Raw genomic sequence first — 18,161 nt, forward strand, 5'->3', positions numbered from 1 at the left:
TTTGATCAATTTTCTACTTTGTAAAGTAGTTTTTATGCTATAATTTTACTTTGTTTTAAAATTTTCAAAAATCAAACAATAGGCACAAATTTATTGGGGCCCCCAACACGGCGAGGCCCTAGGCGACCGCCTACTCCGCCTACCGTTTGATCCGCCGCTGCATCTAGAGCTAGGATAGTTTACAAAAATATACAAAAATATCAAAAGCTTGAAGTCAAAAACCCTTTTGAAGTATTCGAATACATGAATACGTTGAAGTAATAGGAAACATTGATATGCCGATAATGAAGAACCGGACCGATGTAGCTAGTCATTGTTAAATATTTAAAACCTTGCAACGCAAAAAAATAGAAACTGCAATAAAAATCATTTCAATATCAATTCAACCGAGCTGCCATTCGTAAATAAATAAAACAACAATTTTAAATCAAAAACATTCATGCCATTCACCAAACATAACAAAAAATATCTCGTTTCACTTTGTTATTGTTTAAACTATCAATCCCGTGAGCACCGTCCAGAGAGCATCGAAAAGCTGCCCGGTTATTTATTGTTTTATAGCCAATTATTTCACCTTCGGCTAGACGTTCCTTGCACTGATGGATTGTCCGGTTTGATCACCTTTATTAGTGTCAGAGCGCTGTAACGTGTTGAGTGTGGGTCGTCGCTTTAACGATTAACATCCGCTGCGCGTGTGAGCAATGTTGGCCCCATGTGGTATCCTTTTTGTGTGTGTGTGTGTTTTATTACCGAAAGTCTACATATAACAAGCGCAACACTTTAATGCTGTATGTTAAACAAGCAAATTAATCAATTCCACTCTCCACTGTTTCCCTTTCTTTTGCAGGGACCCACCGGTCCTCCCGGTAAAAACGGACTACCGGTAAGTGCACGCGTACATTTGATGCAGGAACCTTGGGTAAAAGGAAAATGCAGGCAAATTAATTTCACCGGATTCGCATATTATAATTGCTTGAACGCCTTTTAGCTTCCACGAGGCAGCACTGCGCTTCGAAATTATGATTTATCCTTTGTTTGCACTACTGGTAAATGTAGGATAGCGCTTAAGCTTCAATCGGTACTTCACATTCGGTGAGCTAAAGCACGAACAACGATTTTATATTTTGCTAGTCTTCGACGATACTTTATTAAATTTTCCCCTATTATTAGTTCCATATCTTGCAAAACATTGCTACTAGGAGATACTAAAGCCGCTCATGCACAACAAGGAAAGTTATAAATGATTTCATTTTTGTTCATCTTTGCCACTCTATTTTTCCATCCTTTGCACGCAATTTTCCACCATTGGCCAACATATTGCATGCACGTCAATATCGATGCATCCCCTTCATCTGCACTGCAGGGCATCCGTGGACCGAAAGGAGATCGAGGACTTATGGTAAGACATTCATTATTTGATTTAACTGATTGAAGTAATTTTTCATTCCGTTGCTCGTAAGCTCGAATACTGTAAATATTTAGTTGATTAAGGTTGCAAATTTGCTTTTCACGTCATTTTTAATATTTATGTTATTTGGTGAATTATTGCAATGAGTTCTACTTTTTTCCATTCTACGATACTGCCACGTTTATGTTATTCATGCTTATTTATATACATGAACTCAGCACAAAAGAACTAATCTAAGCTGGCCGCAATACATCTGCTTTAGTTTGGTGAATGTTCATTTTCAAACTTGAAAACAGAAAACGAAACTGGGATTGCTCTGGATTGACACGTGCGGATACATCGTTGCCTCCAGCTAGGTATGCCCTAAATTTGCCAGAGCTCTAGTTCCGCGTTCCCACGACACGGTGTTTACCTCGCAGCGGATTCACGCGCCCGCGGTTCGAATGGTTTATTTATTGTTATGGTGAATGATTTCAAAACAATCACACTCCATCCCGATCGCGCTCGATCGATCGAACGATCGATCAACGACGGTACACACGCACCGATTTGACGGTCCGTGCCGCTCAGCCGTGGTCGATCGCACCAAACGCAATTCTTCGGTTTCGTTTGTTGAAACTAATGCTTAAAACAACAAAACTCTGTGTGAATCGTGTTTGAAAAATTCGGAAAGCTGTACGAAAACCGGGGTGCGTTGTGGTGGTAACTAAATGCGTATGGAACTAGAGCAGACATTGTGCGGAGAAATGCGGGATGGATGGTTTTCAAACATACCACGAGCCATCAAACCTGAACTCGGAGACGCTATCGCTTCAATGTCCGCCGCCGAACTGACTGCTCTCGGTTTCGATTGCCCTCGCACGAAAGTCAACAGTGCATCGATCGGATCCTCAACGACGCATACGTAAACAAGGAATAATTGTTATAGCGTGCGGCTGGCAGGCGCGCGGCTGCGTAAGATATGCATGAGCAGGGCAGTTGGAGAGCAATTTATTACAATATCGGTCCAATCGCTGGCGGCCATTTGACGGTCGGCCTTCGGAAGCTCCCAGTTTGCAGACGTGCGCGGCTTTTTATGGTCAAGATTACGAAACCCATGCCTAACGGGAAAATTACAGCTACTGCAATCATAAATTACTTGCATCCTGGGATGGTGATCCCACGCGCAAAAGTACCCGGGATGGCGCTCTCCATTATATGCACGGTGCGAGAAAAAGTCAAACAAACCCGGCATGTTACAAACCAAATGCGCAATCTTCTTTCCGTCCCGCTTCCAATATCTGCTGGTGGATGGCAAAGCACTGCAACTGGGACGATGCACTTGCTGGAGCAGGTGAACGATGTCCTTCCAGGACGAAACCATCCCAATCAATCGCTCACCACGAAGTCAATCGAATCGGGCAATCAGTCTCAATTTCAATCACCCGCTCACTGGCTAGGTGCAACACACTGCGCCTGAAACCGTACGGTTTTGGCTAACGCCAACGGCACCAGTAGCGTGAAAAGCCACAGCTGGAGCCCTGAACTTCATCGTACATTCTGCAACGAACCTAGTGACGGACGACCTATGCACGCACTGGGCCAAAGGTTCAAAAGCGATCCTGACGGATGGTCAGTTGCATGTGGGTTGATGCAGGTTTCTTTTTCCCCTAGCCTCGCTGAAGCCCTATACATACAGCGTTGAGCCTGAGTCCATGTCTCGGTGGCAGCTGAATCCAAGTAATTGAATCTGTGCCCGAGCGAGATTTATTTCGGTCGTTTCTTGCACGGTGCAAAGAGGAGCTATGATGCACGGTGCGCCCTCGGTGGGCAGCCGGGGCAAGTTTGATGCAAATTTCCGTCCCGAAACTAGCACCGGCTAGTTTTGCGGTCATTTTGGGAGCCCAAAGGCTATTAGTCGTAGTTTCCCTTTCTCGAAACCCATTTCAAGTCATTTGATACGTTTTTTGGGATGCTGAATTTGATGAAATATTGCATCCGAAATGGTTTCTCATCAGCTATTTGTTACCTGTTATTTATCGTAAACGCTGGATATCATCCACCTTCTAGGGTTGTGTTAAGTTAACATGGGTTTAGCTGTTGAATCTACCTCGAGACCACAGTGCGTTTGGTTTCAAAATCGTTATTTCCGTCCGGAAGTAAATATTTTTCATCCACAAACAGTGTTTTTAACTTCAAACGGAGGAGCCCGGTGGTGTATTGTTAGAGACGCCGGTCTTCACACGACAGAGACCGGTTCAGAATCTCATACGAACCAATCGTCCGTACGCAGGACTGATTATCCAGCTACGGGGAAATAAAGACAAAAAAGCCAAAAATGGCAAGCCTCTTGAGGTTGTTGTGCCAATAAAGAAGAAAGATCTCCAAGATTCCCTTCCAGTAACTCAATGTACCTTGATGCATATCTCCATTGTAACAAAATCCCATTGAGGTTTATTTAATGGGCAAGAAAAATACGATAAGCTAGACAGATTTTCCCAAGAATCGTGTGGATTGTTTATACTATTTGGGTGATAATATCTAATCAAAATAGCCTTCTTGTCCTCAGTTTTGATCAGTTTGCTACCGTTTTCATCAAAGCAATATTATTTTATCCAATATTGTAAGCTCAAGGATTACTGCTCGGGTTGAAGAAAGATGCTCCAAAATCCGTCCACAATTTGCGTGTCCTTTTACTGAGCCTTTGTGTTGCTGTGTTGTACTGCACCAACCATTAAACATTCCTTGTACATTCACTTGTGTTTACCATCAGTTTTACAGATTTCCTAATTCTGTCCCACGCCGTGATGTAGTGGCAACCAACGACAAACCCTTCGGTAAGGGTATGAATACTAATTTTCTGCCCCAGTGTTACTCACACCACAGTGTTTTTCCTTTTCGTGGGGAAGGATACGGCCGCTCCAAAAATCCTTTCTTTCGTTTCTGTTTTGGAACAGCGTTCAAGGTTGCCACCGTCGGGGAGGGCGAGAAATGAATTTAATGAAGTTAAGTGAGGATAAGAAGAAATGACTACTCTTTCTCATTTCCGCCATCGTTACGCGTGCCTGAAATTATTCAATTATGTGTGATGAAGAACACCTTCATAGATGAGGAATCTTCAAAAAAATACTTTTTTCAGGCATTTTAATGACACACTTTTCCGCTTCGAGCGTAGGTAAAGATTTAGCGTGTATTTTCTTGAAATTTCCATGACGCTTCCAAGCATTAGGGAAATCAATTGCACTACCATCTTTGCCCTGTAATGCATTCCACGAATGAATCACTTGCGAGCGCGTGTTACACTGTTCATTCCACTTTGCTGCTCCAGGAATAATCTAACATCCAGACACCGGGCGCTTTTCTAGCGCTTCATTCTTTTCGCTACGTCATTGGACCGAAGACTGCGCCAAAAGCGTAGACACTTGCGTCTGTTGGACGTGTAGCATGATCAGCGGACAGCTTGGAGCATGTTGAAAATTCTGATTTAATTTCTTTCCTTCCTTTCATACATATCCAGCCTGGTGGTGCCGAAAAAAAGACATTGTTCTCCCGGGTATGCTGTCTCGCACGACACGCGCATTTGATCGGTATCAGCTTAATAGATTTTTCTCTAGTGGTTCGGTTGCTGCTTCACATCTTCCGAGAACGTGTGCCCAGAATATTCACGCGATAGCGCCAAAGGCGACAACGAATAGCGCAGAGTTACTGGCGGCAGCAGCAGCAGCAGCAGCAAGAGAACAAGTTGCCACACGTTACGACGCCTGCGAAGCATAGGAAAAGCGATGTCCTTTTACAAAACGTTTTTTCTTTTTCGTTTGTTCCGCGTTCCGTGCGTGAATGTTGTGCCGCATGCACATTCGGCTGCAACGCCACCAAGAATACTAATGATCTGGCAACGTTTCCGGGGTGCGCTGTCTGGCTGTCTGAGGAGTGCTGATTTGTTTGCACACTACCTCCAGAGTGCACAGCTGAGTCCCACCTCCGGCAGACATGGCAGTGGATGGATGCGTGTGCGAGTGAAAGTGTATTCCAAACAAAGCCAAGCTCTATAAATTAACTGAACCTCGGTCGGTCGGTGTTAATCTGTTCGGCAAATCTTGACTCTCCGCGCTGGTCGAAGGTGTCCGCCGACCCGGTACGAAATGGTTTGTCACCCCGGCTTACGACAGGGATTACGGTGGTGACAGCCGATGCCGGGGTGTAGCCGGACAAACAGCAAGAGCGCGGACGGCTGGATGGAACGGACGGATGATTAATCTGTAGGAAGGATTCGGAATAGATCGTGTCGTTTCGAATTTTCCACTCCCGCCCGGTAGCAAAAGGCGCGTTTTCCAGCCTCCGGCACAGAACGCACTAGCTTCCTAGCGTGTTGGTCGTGTTTGGGTGTTTGTTGTCGCCACCGCCACTGTTGACATAAATTTCTTCCCACCGGTATTTTACACCCAAGGTACCGCATCTCAGCATTCACGCCTAACTGTGCCTAAATTATTGCCTACAATACGATCCGCTGACAGGCGCTGACAATGGGGTATGTTAATTCCCTTTTTTTTCCCCCCGCTTCACTTAGCGCACGGCAAATCATCCTCCACTGTTGTCTCTCGATTTGGCGAGCAAGGGGAACAAGAGAAAAGAAAAAGGTGTAATCGGTTTTAGCGTCTTGCCACCCCAGCCCGGACGCGCAGTGTGATAGATGATGATCCTACTCCGACAGCGGCTTAGTAGCGTTGAGGCGTAAGTTTTCTTCGGCCTCGATAATTTATCATCACAGTCGAATCTTGCTGCCAACCGGGAACGGCAAGAAGCGAAGAAAATGATCAGCATCCACCAGCTTGGGGTTTTCCGGAATCGGTAAAGTGTGACTTTCTGTGGCCAAGTGTCCGGACAGTGTCGGGCAAAGCGATAATTCCAGACTGCCAAACCACAGGCAATGATAAGAATGCATTGCTCGGCATTCATCCGACAGAATAGACTACGAGGGAATGGATCAAACCAAAAAAAAAAGAAAGGGAAAAGAAATCGTCCAAAAGGCTCACGGAAAGGCGAAGAAAAATAGTTTCCGCTTAATCTCTAATAGCCAATTATGCAGTAGAAAGGCGTAGCGAAATGCAATCGAATGAGAGGCGTGTATGTGTATGTGTGTGTCCGTTTTTGTGGTAATGGAGGTGTCCATGTTTTTGGGGAAGAAAAGTTTTCCTCGTTCTCAACCCCACAGTTCCCTTCCCGCTTCGACCAAAACTCAGTTTGTCGGAAGGAAAAGGAACGGTTTTTCCGGTGGTTCGGTTCCTTTCCGACCGTCCGATAGCCATGGTGGAATTTATTAGGAAGCGACTAGCAGATAGAGCGTAGAGCTCTGTTTTGCGGCTTGTGGGTGTTTTTCATCGTACGTGAGGACGTTTCGGGTTTTTGCAGCAAGTGCATTGGTAATGTATCGTCACACACTTACTTTTGCGTACGGGGTTTTTCCAACGAGGCACTTTTCCAGTCGCTGCATCGTTTGTTCTCCATTATCAAAGTTCTAGGAGTTGGGCGTCAGCTTATGCTGCACGATTGCGATAGATATCCGACAGTAGGGTGCTCGCCGGATCGTACCACGTTCTTGCAGGATATATGGAGACTCCCCCAACAAGGAAGACACCGGGTGCTCTTTGGTTGGGCACGCTTGCGGAAGGAGAAAATTTGTTCTACGAATGTTTCGCCTGCTTCCGCCGGCAACCAACCCAGCGAGCAGAACGACTCCCACATCGCTCAGCAGAAAGTTGAAACAGAAATTATTAATACACGACACCGGCAGACTGTGTTTTCAGACAAATCGGTCAGACTGCAATGGCGGATCGTCGAGGAAACCAGAGGGCAACATGAAACATACATCAGCTAAGCAAACGTTAGCACTTGCAGGAAATGTTTGCACGGGTAAAATAGAAACGGAAAACTTACCACCCACAGTACCGGGTTGTTTGGTCCCGGGGGGCATTCCCCTCCCGAGTGGCTTCGTTTGTGTAATTATGACGGTCTGAGGACGGGCTGAAACGAAATGTCGAGTGGTGAAAAGAAAAACTTTCCAACATAAAATAATAGTTTTTCATTCGTCACACCCGAAACCCTGCAACCGTTTGTCGCTTATCGGTCCTTTTTGTAATCAAATTACACGGCTCCAAACGCTGGTGCATTTGTTTGTCGGTGCAGGTTGTATTGTAACCAGGATTGCATGAAGGAAAACATAGTTTTCAAACAGCAACAGCTGAAGAACAAAACACGTTGCAATGGTAATGTTCACAAAACGCACGCTTTGCTATTTGATGTGAAGTGGGCACCTGCTCAATGCCAGCTTTATTGCATGTATTGCATAATGAGATCTAAAAAAAGTTCTAACACAATTTTACTGTCGAAAGGTATAACAGTCAAGTTGAACACACAATAAAATCAAGCATACAATCACCCACCTTGCAGATTGCGTATAGAGCGACACGTTACATGTATCCTTATTTTCACTTAATCGTCCCCCATGAGAGACCCAATTAAGAGTTTTGTTGTGACGCGCGCAGCAAAACATCACACCGGCGCTACCCTGTGTTGCCACTGATCCTAATTAGCCCTTTACCGTGGGTGTTTTCCCTATCGGCCAATTCAAAAGCCTTTCAGCCCACATGGAAGTGAATGGATCCTGTTTCTGTGTGATACAGTACAAGTGCTCGCATTTTTTTCCTTCTCCTTCCTCGTCGACTCGCCTACTCAGTGGCTCTCTTCTAGGACGGCTGTGTGCCGGTCCGTGCCGGAATGCAAAAGGACGTGAATGGATCCAGTCACTCCATATACGCTCACTTAAAAGCCGACATCCTTCATGTGCCGTGTGGTATTATTTCTACCGCGACGTACCACTTGACCTGCACCATGGCCACAGTGCTTTTGGCATACGGCAACACTTCATCCGTACCCTGGACAGGAAAAGCTCCTTTCGGGTGGTGGGATTGCCCTCGATGAATGCCACGAGGCAAATAGGCATTCTCGTAAGCATGAAAAGTCAGATTGCATAAATGCGACCCGTCTTCAAACGTCCATTAACCGTGAGCGGGCTTGTATATGTATGCGTTTTTTTTTGTTGTTGCTCTCGCTTTCCTTGTGTTGCAGCTCGACAAGCATCACTCGACGTTGGAAAACTTTCTTCCTAAAGTACACTCACCCAAGGCCCATCCACGTTACAGCAAGGAAGGGAAGGATCACTCTTGACAGCTTACCATCCGAAACGGTTTCTCCTTTCCGGAATCCAGCGAACTCGCTGCCGTCACTGTGACGAACTCGGGGCGCAACTACACAAACAGCGTTCTCCGGTCACGATGGTACGAGCCGTAACGTGTCGCGATCCAGAAGATGATGGCACCTTCGGCTCAAGCTGTAATCCTTCAACAACAAAAAAAGCGAGTCTACCATCCTTACGGCGACACTCTTCGGTCGGATTGCACATGCATTACCATGTCACGAGTGCTGCTTCCGACATTGTACTTAATTGCTGATAAATTATTCTCGCCCGTTGGGCGCACTATGTGCCTAGACCCGGTACAGTACACACGTGCACGCTGCAAATTCGGTTAGGTGAACATATGCAACAATTTAATTTCAACAATGAAAACAAGTACCACCAGTAACGAGTGTCGGGTCGTGTGCCTGAGACTCCTCCCAGAAGGGATCTGTGCTGTCTGTACCATTTACATGCATTCATCGTTGATCCTTGCCTCTAACTTCTTGTCTAGCGCTTCCGTCCATAAGTACAAATGTGTACAACAAGTATGCACACCCAAACACGGACCCTCCCCGGAATAACCCGGGGAAAAAGGACCTTACTTTTTTTTGTACACAAAGTACACAATTCTGCGTCCACAAACGATGCCTTCCGGACTTTTGCTGCATCGGGAGGTTGAAATGCTGGTAAACGTTTTTGCTACTCTGTGTCTGCTGCGCTAGACACAACCGACCGCAGTTAAGAAATGGACGAACATAGAAAAAAGACCCCATCCCTCCATAAACACCCACGTAAAAGGATGGAGTGAATAGCTAAATGTGCGAAATATGTGGAAACCGTTTGTCTGCATTAAGTGCAAAATTCTTGTACCATCCCGCGGATCTGTGACTTCTAGCATCCGGTGGCCCCCGGGGAGGGGACCGTCGGTACATTCGCCCTGGCGTTGAGTTTTAATTTCCACACCCAAGCACACAGACAACGCCTCAGGCATGTGCAGGACATGGTGCAAACTGTTTCGCATAATGTACCGCGAGCCGGAACCGGGCGGAAACCGGGGACATAAAATTGTGGATTATCAGTACAGAGTGTGCTGGTGCGATGGTGATGACGCCCAGCGGATAAACTATGAATAAACATCTACGGTGGCAGCAGAAAGTATACGACCGAAGGAAAAAAACCAACATTCCTCAAAACATAACGCAAGGACAAAGAGACAGGAATTAGCAAAAACCGTATGCCACCGTGCCACATTACCTTGCGTTACGGTTAGCTGGCATGGCGGTAAAACAACGGATAAGCTGCATTTGTCTGGTGGGCGAAAACACCTTGGGCTAGAAGACCAAATTTATGTATTCCCCCGAAGTCAACAACAACATAATGCTGGATGGCTGTTTTGCTACGTTTCGTACGACCTCTGGCACCGTAAGCTCGAGAAAAAGCCAAGGGCCTCGAGAAACTCATGAAGAAGTATATCATTTCATAATTACCCAGTTGGGTGTAAAACTATGCGCCGGGTCTATGAGATGCCGTAGGTACGTTTTGTGGTACTAACCCAAAACTGCAAACATTATAACCTTCGTTTTCCTTAGACCGTCCTGTGTTGGGCCCATTCCGTAAGATCGCCCAAATGCATTTGAACCCGACTTGCACTGCACACAGCTCTACCCGGCAACCATTATCTTTAGACGGTTGGCACAGCTTATGGTCCGGAAAACCAACACTACAGAGCTGGGAGGAAGTTTTGGGGATAAATGGCAACGATAGTTTTGGAAAAACCTTCTGATATACCTTTTAGACAACAAAAAAACAACTCTTAACTTGCCTCCTCAACAAAAAAACATGGTATATTAACCGGGCAATAGTCATTTGAAGGGCGAACCTCAATGAATACCTGTCGGAGTAGAGACTCACCCCTAACTATCAAGGTTAAGTGGGACGCTATCAAAGGGAAAACTTTTCAATAAGCTATTAGCTCAGTAGATACTTTGACGTCCCAGTTTTTCTATGTCAATAGATGACTATCACCGTCACGGGTACCAACAGTAGTGGAGGTAAACAGCAGCGTTATCAATAGCTATTATGCACGGATGAAAGCTGAGATTGTTAAGGATCTCCAGTAACAGTTGCCCCTTTGGAACCATGATACGAACTAGTACAAGAAGCCAACAAAAATGGTTCCTTCCAGAAACTCATACCGGTATGGCAACGAAATTCCTCCAAATATGACCTTTCATCAATGTTTAATCCATGCTGTGCAAAGCTTTTAGGGGGTGGTCTTAGCATGTTTTTATAAGGGTTTCATATTTCTGATAACAGTGCAAAGGATGAAAATAAATCTTGAATTTTGATATTTAACAGATGCTAACAAGAAGGTATTTACCATATTGAGAATGTTTAGGTAAGGAGACAGCATATCAAGTTCGAATAGACATTGCTGAAGCTTTAACAGAAGAGATTTGTATTAAAAAGCTACTGCAAATTTAATTGTTCTTCGATGCATGGGGTTTAAATAAATGACTGCTATTTAAAAAATGTTGACGTAGACACTAAATTAACTTCCAGCAGTATGTAAACATATACACTCCCAATATCCTCCCATTGTTCCAAACCAAGACTCAACGCCATCTTACCGGAAGCTCATCCAAAGCAAAACAAACGGAACAGGTGGAAGGAGTTGAACAAATTGAATTAAATTAATATAAATTAGACGAAGCTATTTGAATAACGTTTATCTACAGTCATTGAGGAACAAAAAAAAAATACTTCCCCGGTAGGGTAACTTTTCCACCCAGAGCAACCCGGGGCCAGCCGGTAAGATCATTGATGGCGGTAACTTTACCGATAAACTTTATCCGAATCAGCCAAGCCCCAGGTAAGAGTGGGGATCCGGACCCGGATGCGGTATGCTTGTTCGGTTAAATTAAACTCCATCGAACTGAAGTTATTGGGTTGGAAATCCCTCAACAATTCGCTACCTTCGGGTGCTTTAGAGCATCAGCACAACCTCAAACCACGCCACCGATCTATTGCTTCTGTCAATATGGACCAAACGGATGGATGGAGCTTCGGCGTACGACACCGGGAGCTGTATACAGAAGGGCTGGCTTTAAACCATGTGTTTTTGGTAGCTCGCATCGATCGGGCAACTTTGTGCCTCATTTTTCCACCCTCCAACTGCTAAGCCACATCTGCTGCTGCGGCAAACAAACATGGCTCCTTGTACATTTCAACACATGTTAATTCATTTACCGAACCGAGCCGGGAAGATAAATACGTTTCCTTTCGGCGTACTTTTCAAACCCCCGCGGGATGGACCGAAGACTGCTTCCGTCGGGTTCTAGCGCAAAACCACCAACAGACTCCCGGGCTTGGAAGCGGGTCAGCACGGTGCTTTACTCAATCAAGTCTACACAGGGCCGAGCTGGCGTTGATGGTTTACTGTTTGCACTGGCATCAAGCCTAGCGGAACCGTCGAGCGTACCATAATAAAACGATACGCATTCCGCATCCGACACCGTGTGTACTTGCTAAATTTGACTGATCTATTTACTTTTGGGTTGTTTCGGTCCGCTTTCGTTTTTGTAAAGCTTGTAATGCACGTCACCCTGTGGAGTTTGCAGAAACGGCGAGTCCTCGCTGCCTGTACTCCGTGCTATAAAGAACAATTTTTGAATATTGCGTTGTTATTCGTGGGTAACACGTGCCAATCGCGTAAGTTTCATGCCATCTCTATCTTTGGAGAATGTTTATCGTAAAACAGTCCATACCAAGGATCAACATTATTGGAAGCAGCGAATGGTTTCCCATAAAACTTGATCACTGTGCCATGTTATGTTTTTTTTTCGTTCGGCTCGTAAATAAGGCACAAAACAGCAAACGCACCCTGTGCTTAGAGTTTAGCCACCAGTTCCGAGCCCATAACCGTAACACTCCCGAGTCGAGAAACAGGTGCTATAAACACCAGTGCATTTCGATAAGCTGACTGCTTTGCATAGGATGTTGAAAACGGCACGAAATTTCCATTTTATGGTTATCATTATAATAATTCTATATTCAAAGTCCGCTCTCGTGGACTGCCTCTTGCCACGGGTACTGCCCATTGCCACTTGAAAAGCGAATCGAATAAATGGAACGTCAATTTGCACCTCATGATGGGCGGACATTACGTTTACGATTTATCGAACCCATCCGATGGTTGCAACACCGATGGCCAAGAATGGTATGGCACCTGTCAGTGGATGGAGTGTTTTGTATACAACTACCACTAACTAGCATGTCAGTTGGTGTTCATTCAGGATAGTAATCTCTCGGTTCCATCACAAACATAACTCTATTATAGAGTTACTGTCCCTGATATTATCTCTTCCTCCCTGTCTGCGTGGTTTATAGCCTTCGATATCGGTGGAATCCCACCATGTGGATGATGATCCTTACCGGAACTCGCAATAAAACGAGTGTGGACCCTGAAAAGTGTTTAAATTAACTTTCACCAGAGCTTGTCAGCAGAGGCAGTGAGTAGAGCAATGCTAAACGGTTCTGGAAATTGGCTGTCTCGTCAACTGTACGTATTTACCATGCTGAGCTTAAGAACAGTATGCAACCCCTCACATCGAATGCAACTATCTTCCAGCATGATCTCGTTTCGTTATTTATTACTTGGAAGTTTATCTTTCCTACGATAAGACATCAGACTCCAAGAAATAGCGGGGGAGAATGTGGAGTTCCTTAACGGGAAGATGACTATCCGGCTAATCGAATTGTTCTTCTTCTCTTCCTTTCTTTACATCTCACCTTTGACAACAACTCTATCCGGATGCGACACCGCTGCGCACGTGGCAAAAACACACATTCCCCACAACAGGGTCCGATAGGATTAGACGGAGCGAAAGGCGAACCGGTAAGTATCTCGTGTGTCCGAGCGGAACCCACCACTCGTGTTGCGTGTTGGCTCTGCAGCAGCAGCATTTGCCTTACCGACCGAGCTTCCCACACGGCCACAAACTCATTTGTTTGCATTTCGTTATTTTTCCGCTCAATTTATGCTCTGTCTAATCTAGTCGGGACTATCGTGTACACGGATACTCGCCTGAAACGCAATACGGTGTGGTGGGACATCCGAGTACACACGTTCAACATACTTCGAAAGATACATACACAGCCATTCGCTGTGCAGGGAACAGGACGATTCAATTAAAATGTTGGTTTTCCTTCCTTTTTTCTCCCCATATTTCTCCTGCACAAACAAACCCACCCTGCCAGGGACGACCGGGCGACAAGGGCTCGAAAGGTGAAGTTGGCGCACCCCCGATAGACGTGTTCCAGACGGTGAAGGTAATTTATCTAAGCACCAATTGCTCATTCCAGCATTTTGGGATGCTGGATTGGTGTGTGTTTTTTTTATTTCCTTCCAGCAGCCTCTCTCTCTCCCCTTCTTTTTTTTTACTCGTTCCGCCTCGATCGTTGGGTTCACTGCCCATCCGCACTCCGCCGATGCAGTCCAGCAGTTCGATCTTCCAGGCATGCTACGTCACGTGAAGCAGCAGAACAACCCGAGCGAAGCATCCATCACTCGAGATGTTACTGATAATAATTTGATTTAAATTTTTGCCTATCGTCTCCACGCGCCCTGGTCTGGCCGAGAGTCACACAGTTACGGCGCGTCCTAGAGCGAACACCATTTGGTATGCATGAATCGCCACAGCATAACGCAACCCCGTAATGAAACGTAACGAGCTCCGGAACAGCTCATGGAAACTGCCTCGCCTCGGGACAGATCCAACAGTGTGGATCGGACAGAATGCAATTCCTATTCAAGCATCCTTCAATGGGAAACGTTTGACAAATCGTCTGTTTGATTGCTCCGTCCCCGGAAGGCCTTTACCGTGGTCAACACTGTACTGCGCCCTACGGAGAGCCGGATCAAGCCGTACCCGTAAGCGTACGGCACGCAGACAGTTGGGGTTAATTTGAGAAATGTCTCTTGCACCGGTCGGGTCTACCGCCCAGTGTCATGACCTGTCTTTGGCGATGCAATCGGGCTATGTCTTGGCCGGCTGCATTCGAGAACGGCAGAACGGCACGATCCGATGACTTATTATAACCGAGCGATAATAGTCTCCGGGCAAACCATCCGATGGTGTGGAGCTGGACCGGAGGCAGGCACGTTGGAATGTTAAGTGGGAATGGAGTGCCGTGATTTGATACACACCTTCTTGCGGTGACGATACAATAGACGAGCGATTTAGTTCATCGTTGGACGGGGCTTTCCAACTCGGTGAAGCAAGCGTACGCAGATGACGATGTAATTATGATTAATTAATTAGCCAATTCCCAGCATTTTCAAACTCCCGCTTCGATAGCTCACTTCAAAGCCCTTTTCTAGCCGGGGGTTTCCGAAACTTGGAGCACGCTAAAAGCCTCCCGAAGTCCTCCAAGTCCCAACACCGCAGTGCTGCACACCCAAGCGCACCCCATTGAATTCTTTCGCCAGTCGAAAACGACTTATGAGCTGGCTAATCGATCGCCCAGTTGCTTTTTATTGGCTCCAGTCTGCGGTTAGACTAGCGTGCTAGTTTGTGCACAACACAATGGACGATCAAATTTAAAGATAAACGTCGAACGGAGTCCTGCGCTCGGTACCGGCACTAATTCGATAGGAAAATGGCTGCCAGGCGGTTTGGGGCGATCCACTTACACAAATGAAGCACTCACTCACCCGAGCATTCTTCGTGAGACGTTTCCCCCCCGGTTTAGGAAAAGGTCGCTGGTGTTGTTGTTGCTGTTACGCGATTCAAAGTCATCTTAAGTGGAAATCCGTGCCACTATAATATAATCCATCCCCGGGTCTGCACCATTGTTTTCAGCGGGTTGAAGTAAACAAGGAATCGCGAAACACTGAATCAATTTATTAATTAAGTCCTAGGCGAATGTACACTTTGCACGCGAAGCGTCCCACACAACAACAGACGGCTCGAACTACATTAAACAGATACTCTGACCACGGACATCCTTGCCTGGTGGATAATGCTACGAGCGGACCGTTATAAGATTTCCACAAGTCCCAAACCTCCAACGCCATACACAAGCGTAGGAAAAATGTAATTTAATTTTTCAAACATCCCCAGCGGGGAGATGCTGATGAAAACTCGTTCACCCGGCACCCGGCACCCGGTGGAATCTTTCGCGTGTGATCTACACGCAGGGTTTGTTTGTTCCGCTCGGTACAGTTCACCCCTGCGGTGATTCCTCCTCCTGGCAGCCGCAGTGGGTCAAATAAATTGACCAGAGGTTACAAATCGGACGGAGCAAAGTCAATGGTCGGTAAATGGTCCGAAAAGGAACAAATTAAATTTCATATCGTCCGGCGACATTTGGTCCGCCCAACATGTGTTTCACTCGGTGGTATGGTCTCTTTCTCTGCACACCGTTCTCATCCCAATGTGAAACGGTCACTTTCCTCACGCGCGCAATAGTCGCCTGTCTGATTAGTGTGATAACAAGTGGGGGGTGGGGATGAACACATCCGCACGTACTAGAGATGGGTAAAACGTGTTCCAGAATCAGGATTCAAAACAATTTTGGAGTAGCCTCTGGACCCGGTTCCGAACTAACAGGTTCGGAGCAGGTTCTGAAACCATAGCTTCAAGGCAACAGGTCCGAATCAACGGCTCCAAAACAACAGCTTTAAACCAATGGTTCCGGAACCGGTTCCGAACTCATGAATTCGAACCTACTGCTCCATAGATGGATTCTAGCTAAAAGCTTCAAACTAGCGACCCTGAAAAACGGCTCCGATTCCGTCGGTTTCAACCGGCTCCGGAGCAGTTAGAACCTTTTCTTCGAACCAGAGTCGTCGGGTTAGAATAGGTTTCGGAACCATAGGTTCGAGGCCGTGACTTTGAAGTCATTGGTTCCGTCGGTGAATCGGAACCGGCTTCGCACTCGGAGCTGTCTCCGGAGCCATTGGTTCCATTATAACTCCGAAGCCATTGTTTCGGCCCAAAACGCACATCACTAGCACGTACGTGATCGTACATGAGTGTTGTTCACTCCATCTCTCTCGTAATATTTGCTACCCTGAAAACGTTTTAGGGTTGGTACTGCAGAGAAAGAATGACCGCGACCATCAAACCAACAGCAGGTTAAGAGCAGCTTGTGGACCATACCCCATGAATGCATGAGTGTGGTCATTTGTGTAAAATTAATTTGAAAATTGTTTCCTTCCTCTGACTGTCGGGGTGTTTTTTTTTTCGCCGGAACCAATGTTGCACCATTGTTTCCCACGGCGACGCACTATTCGTTGGGCATTTGGCCAACAATCCTGAAACGCTCGGCATCGCATTTGTACATCTCTCCCATCTTCTACTTTGAATTCTACCGGTGGTTGATCATGTGATTCGTGTTTTTTTGTTTGATTAATATTTTATTTTCACGCATTTCACATTTTCCGCGAACATCCATTGCTTCTACTGTATCTAACATTTCCCATATCCCATACTTCTATGCTAACAATCGACCGGTTTCGCTTCACCCGGAACGCACTGTTTATCGAATGGTGGCGAACATGTGCAACAATCCACCACATCACCGGTGGCGCTGGACGCTTGGACCTTCGCATCATCCGGACCCGGTAACAGGGATTAAAGCGATCCGTAACGACACTGCGCGGTGGCTCGTTAGGCTACGCAGAAATCGTAGCCGTGAAGGTATATTGCTTTGGGTGTTTTTGTTGCTTACTTCCCGCGTTGCTGGTAGTGTTGTTAGTTGATGTGTAGTTTGCCGTTTGTGTCTCACCTGTTTCCCAACACCGATACACGCAGAATTGCACTTTCCCGCCCCAGAGTCACCCTTTTCCTATAGCACTGCTAATCCATCGTAGTTCGCTGTTTTGGTTCCGGTTTTTTTTCCTGCTGCTGTAGTTTTAGTCTAGTGCCTGGGGTGTTGGTTTTTATTTGCATGTTACGAACACACACTTTCGTGGAATGTCCCGCACCCGACTAAATGTCGATGATCGGTCCGAGTGCACGTTCCGTTGGTCCCGGAACGGTGGTTGATCGGGTTCGAAAGCGGATTAGCAGCGGAGTAGCGACCATCGGCCAACCATCAAAAATATACACCACTCCTGCGATGCCTCCCGTTCACCTCCGGGCGCAACTTAGAATAGGATGCGAATTGAAATTCGCCCACTGTTCCAGAGCGTGGTGGGGGGAGGTAGCTGTTGATCTGTATTTTCCTGTTGGAACTTAGTTAGTACTAGCGGTAGCTTTAACGACTTGCCTTCCTGTGGCTTTATCCTCTGCGCTGCTTCATCATCATGGTGTGAGTTCCTGTTTTCCTGCCCGTGGTCTGACGGTAAAAATAAAAAAAAAAACTGAGAAAGAAAAAAGCGACCCAACCCCAACAAGCTCTATCTAGTCGTTATCTTTGCTGGAGCCATGCTTTCATCTGGGATGTTGGTCGTCGTTTGCTATTATTAAAATCCCCTGCCTCGCCTATAGCACGCGAGGAAATCTGCGAGCCGGGAGTGGAAACTTTAGAGGA

At 46.2% G+C, this 18,161-nt stretch overlaps 1 protein-coding gene across 1 annotated transcript in view; it reads left to right on the forward strand.

The window, feature by feature from the left end:
• Positions 1-18,161, forward strand: part of LOC128303614 (collagen alpha chain CG42342-like) — an 84,384-nt gene that overhangs the window by 42,665 nt on the left and 23,558 nt on the right. Inside the window, exons 3-7 of the mRNA XM_053040623.1 lie at positions 848-883; positions 1,364-1,399; positions 13,483-13,518; positions 13,881-13,952; positions 17,258-17,326. Of these exons, the coding sequence (XP_052896583.1) occupies positions 848-883; positions 1,364-1,399; positions 13,483-13,518; positions 13,881-13,952; positions 17,258-17,326 (249 nt within the window). The remainder of the gene's footprint in view (positions 1-847; positions 884-1,363; positions 1,400-13,482; positions 13,519-13,880; positions 13,953-17,257; positions 17,327-18,161) is intronic.

Source organism: Anopheles moucheti, chromosome 2 (assembly GCF_943734755.1).
Source record: "Anopheles moucheti chromosome 2, idAnoMoucSN_F20_07, whole genome shotgun sequence".
NCBI classification, from domain to species: domain Eukaryota; kingdom Metazoa; phylum Arthropoda; class Insecta; order Diptera; family Culicidae; genus Anopheles; species Anopheles moucheti.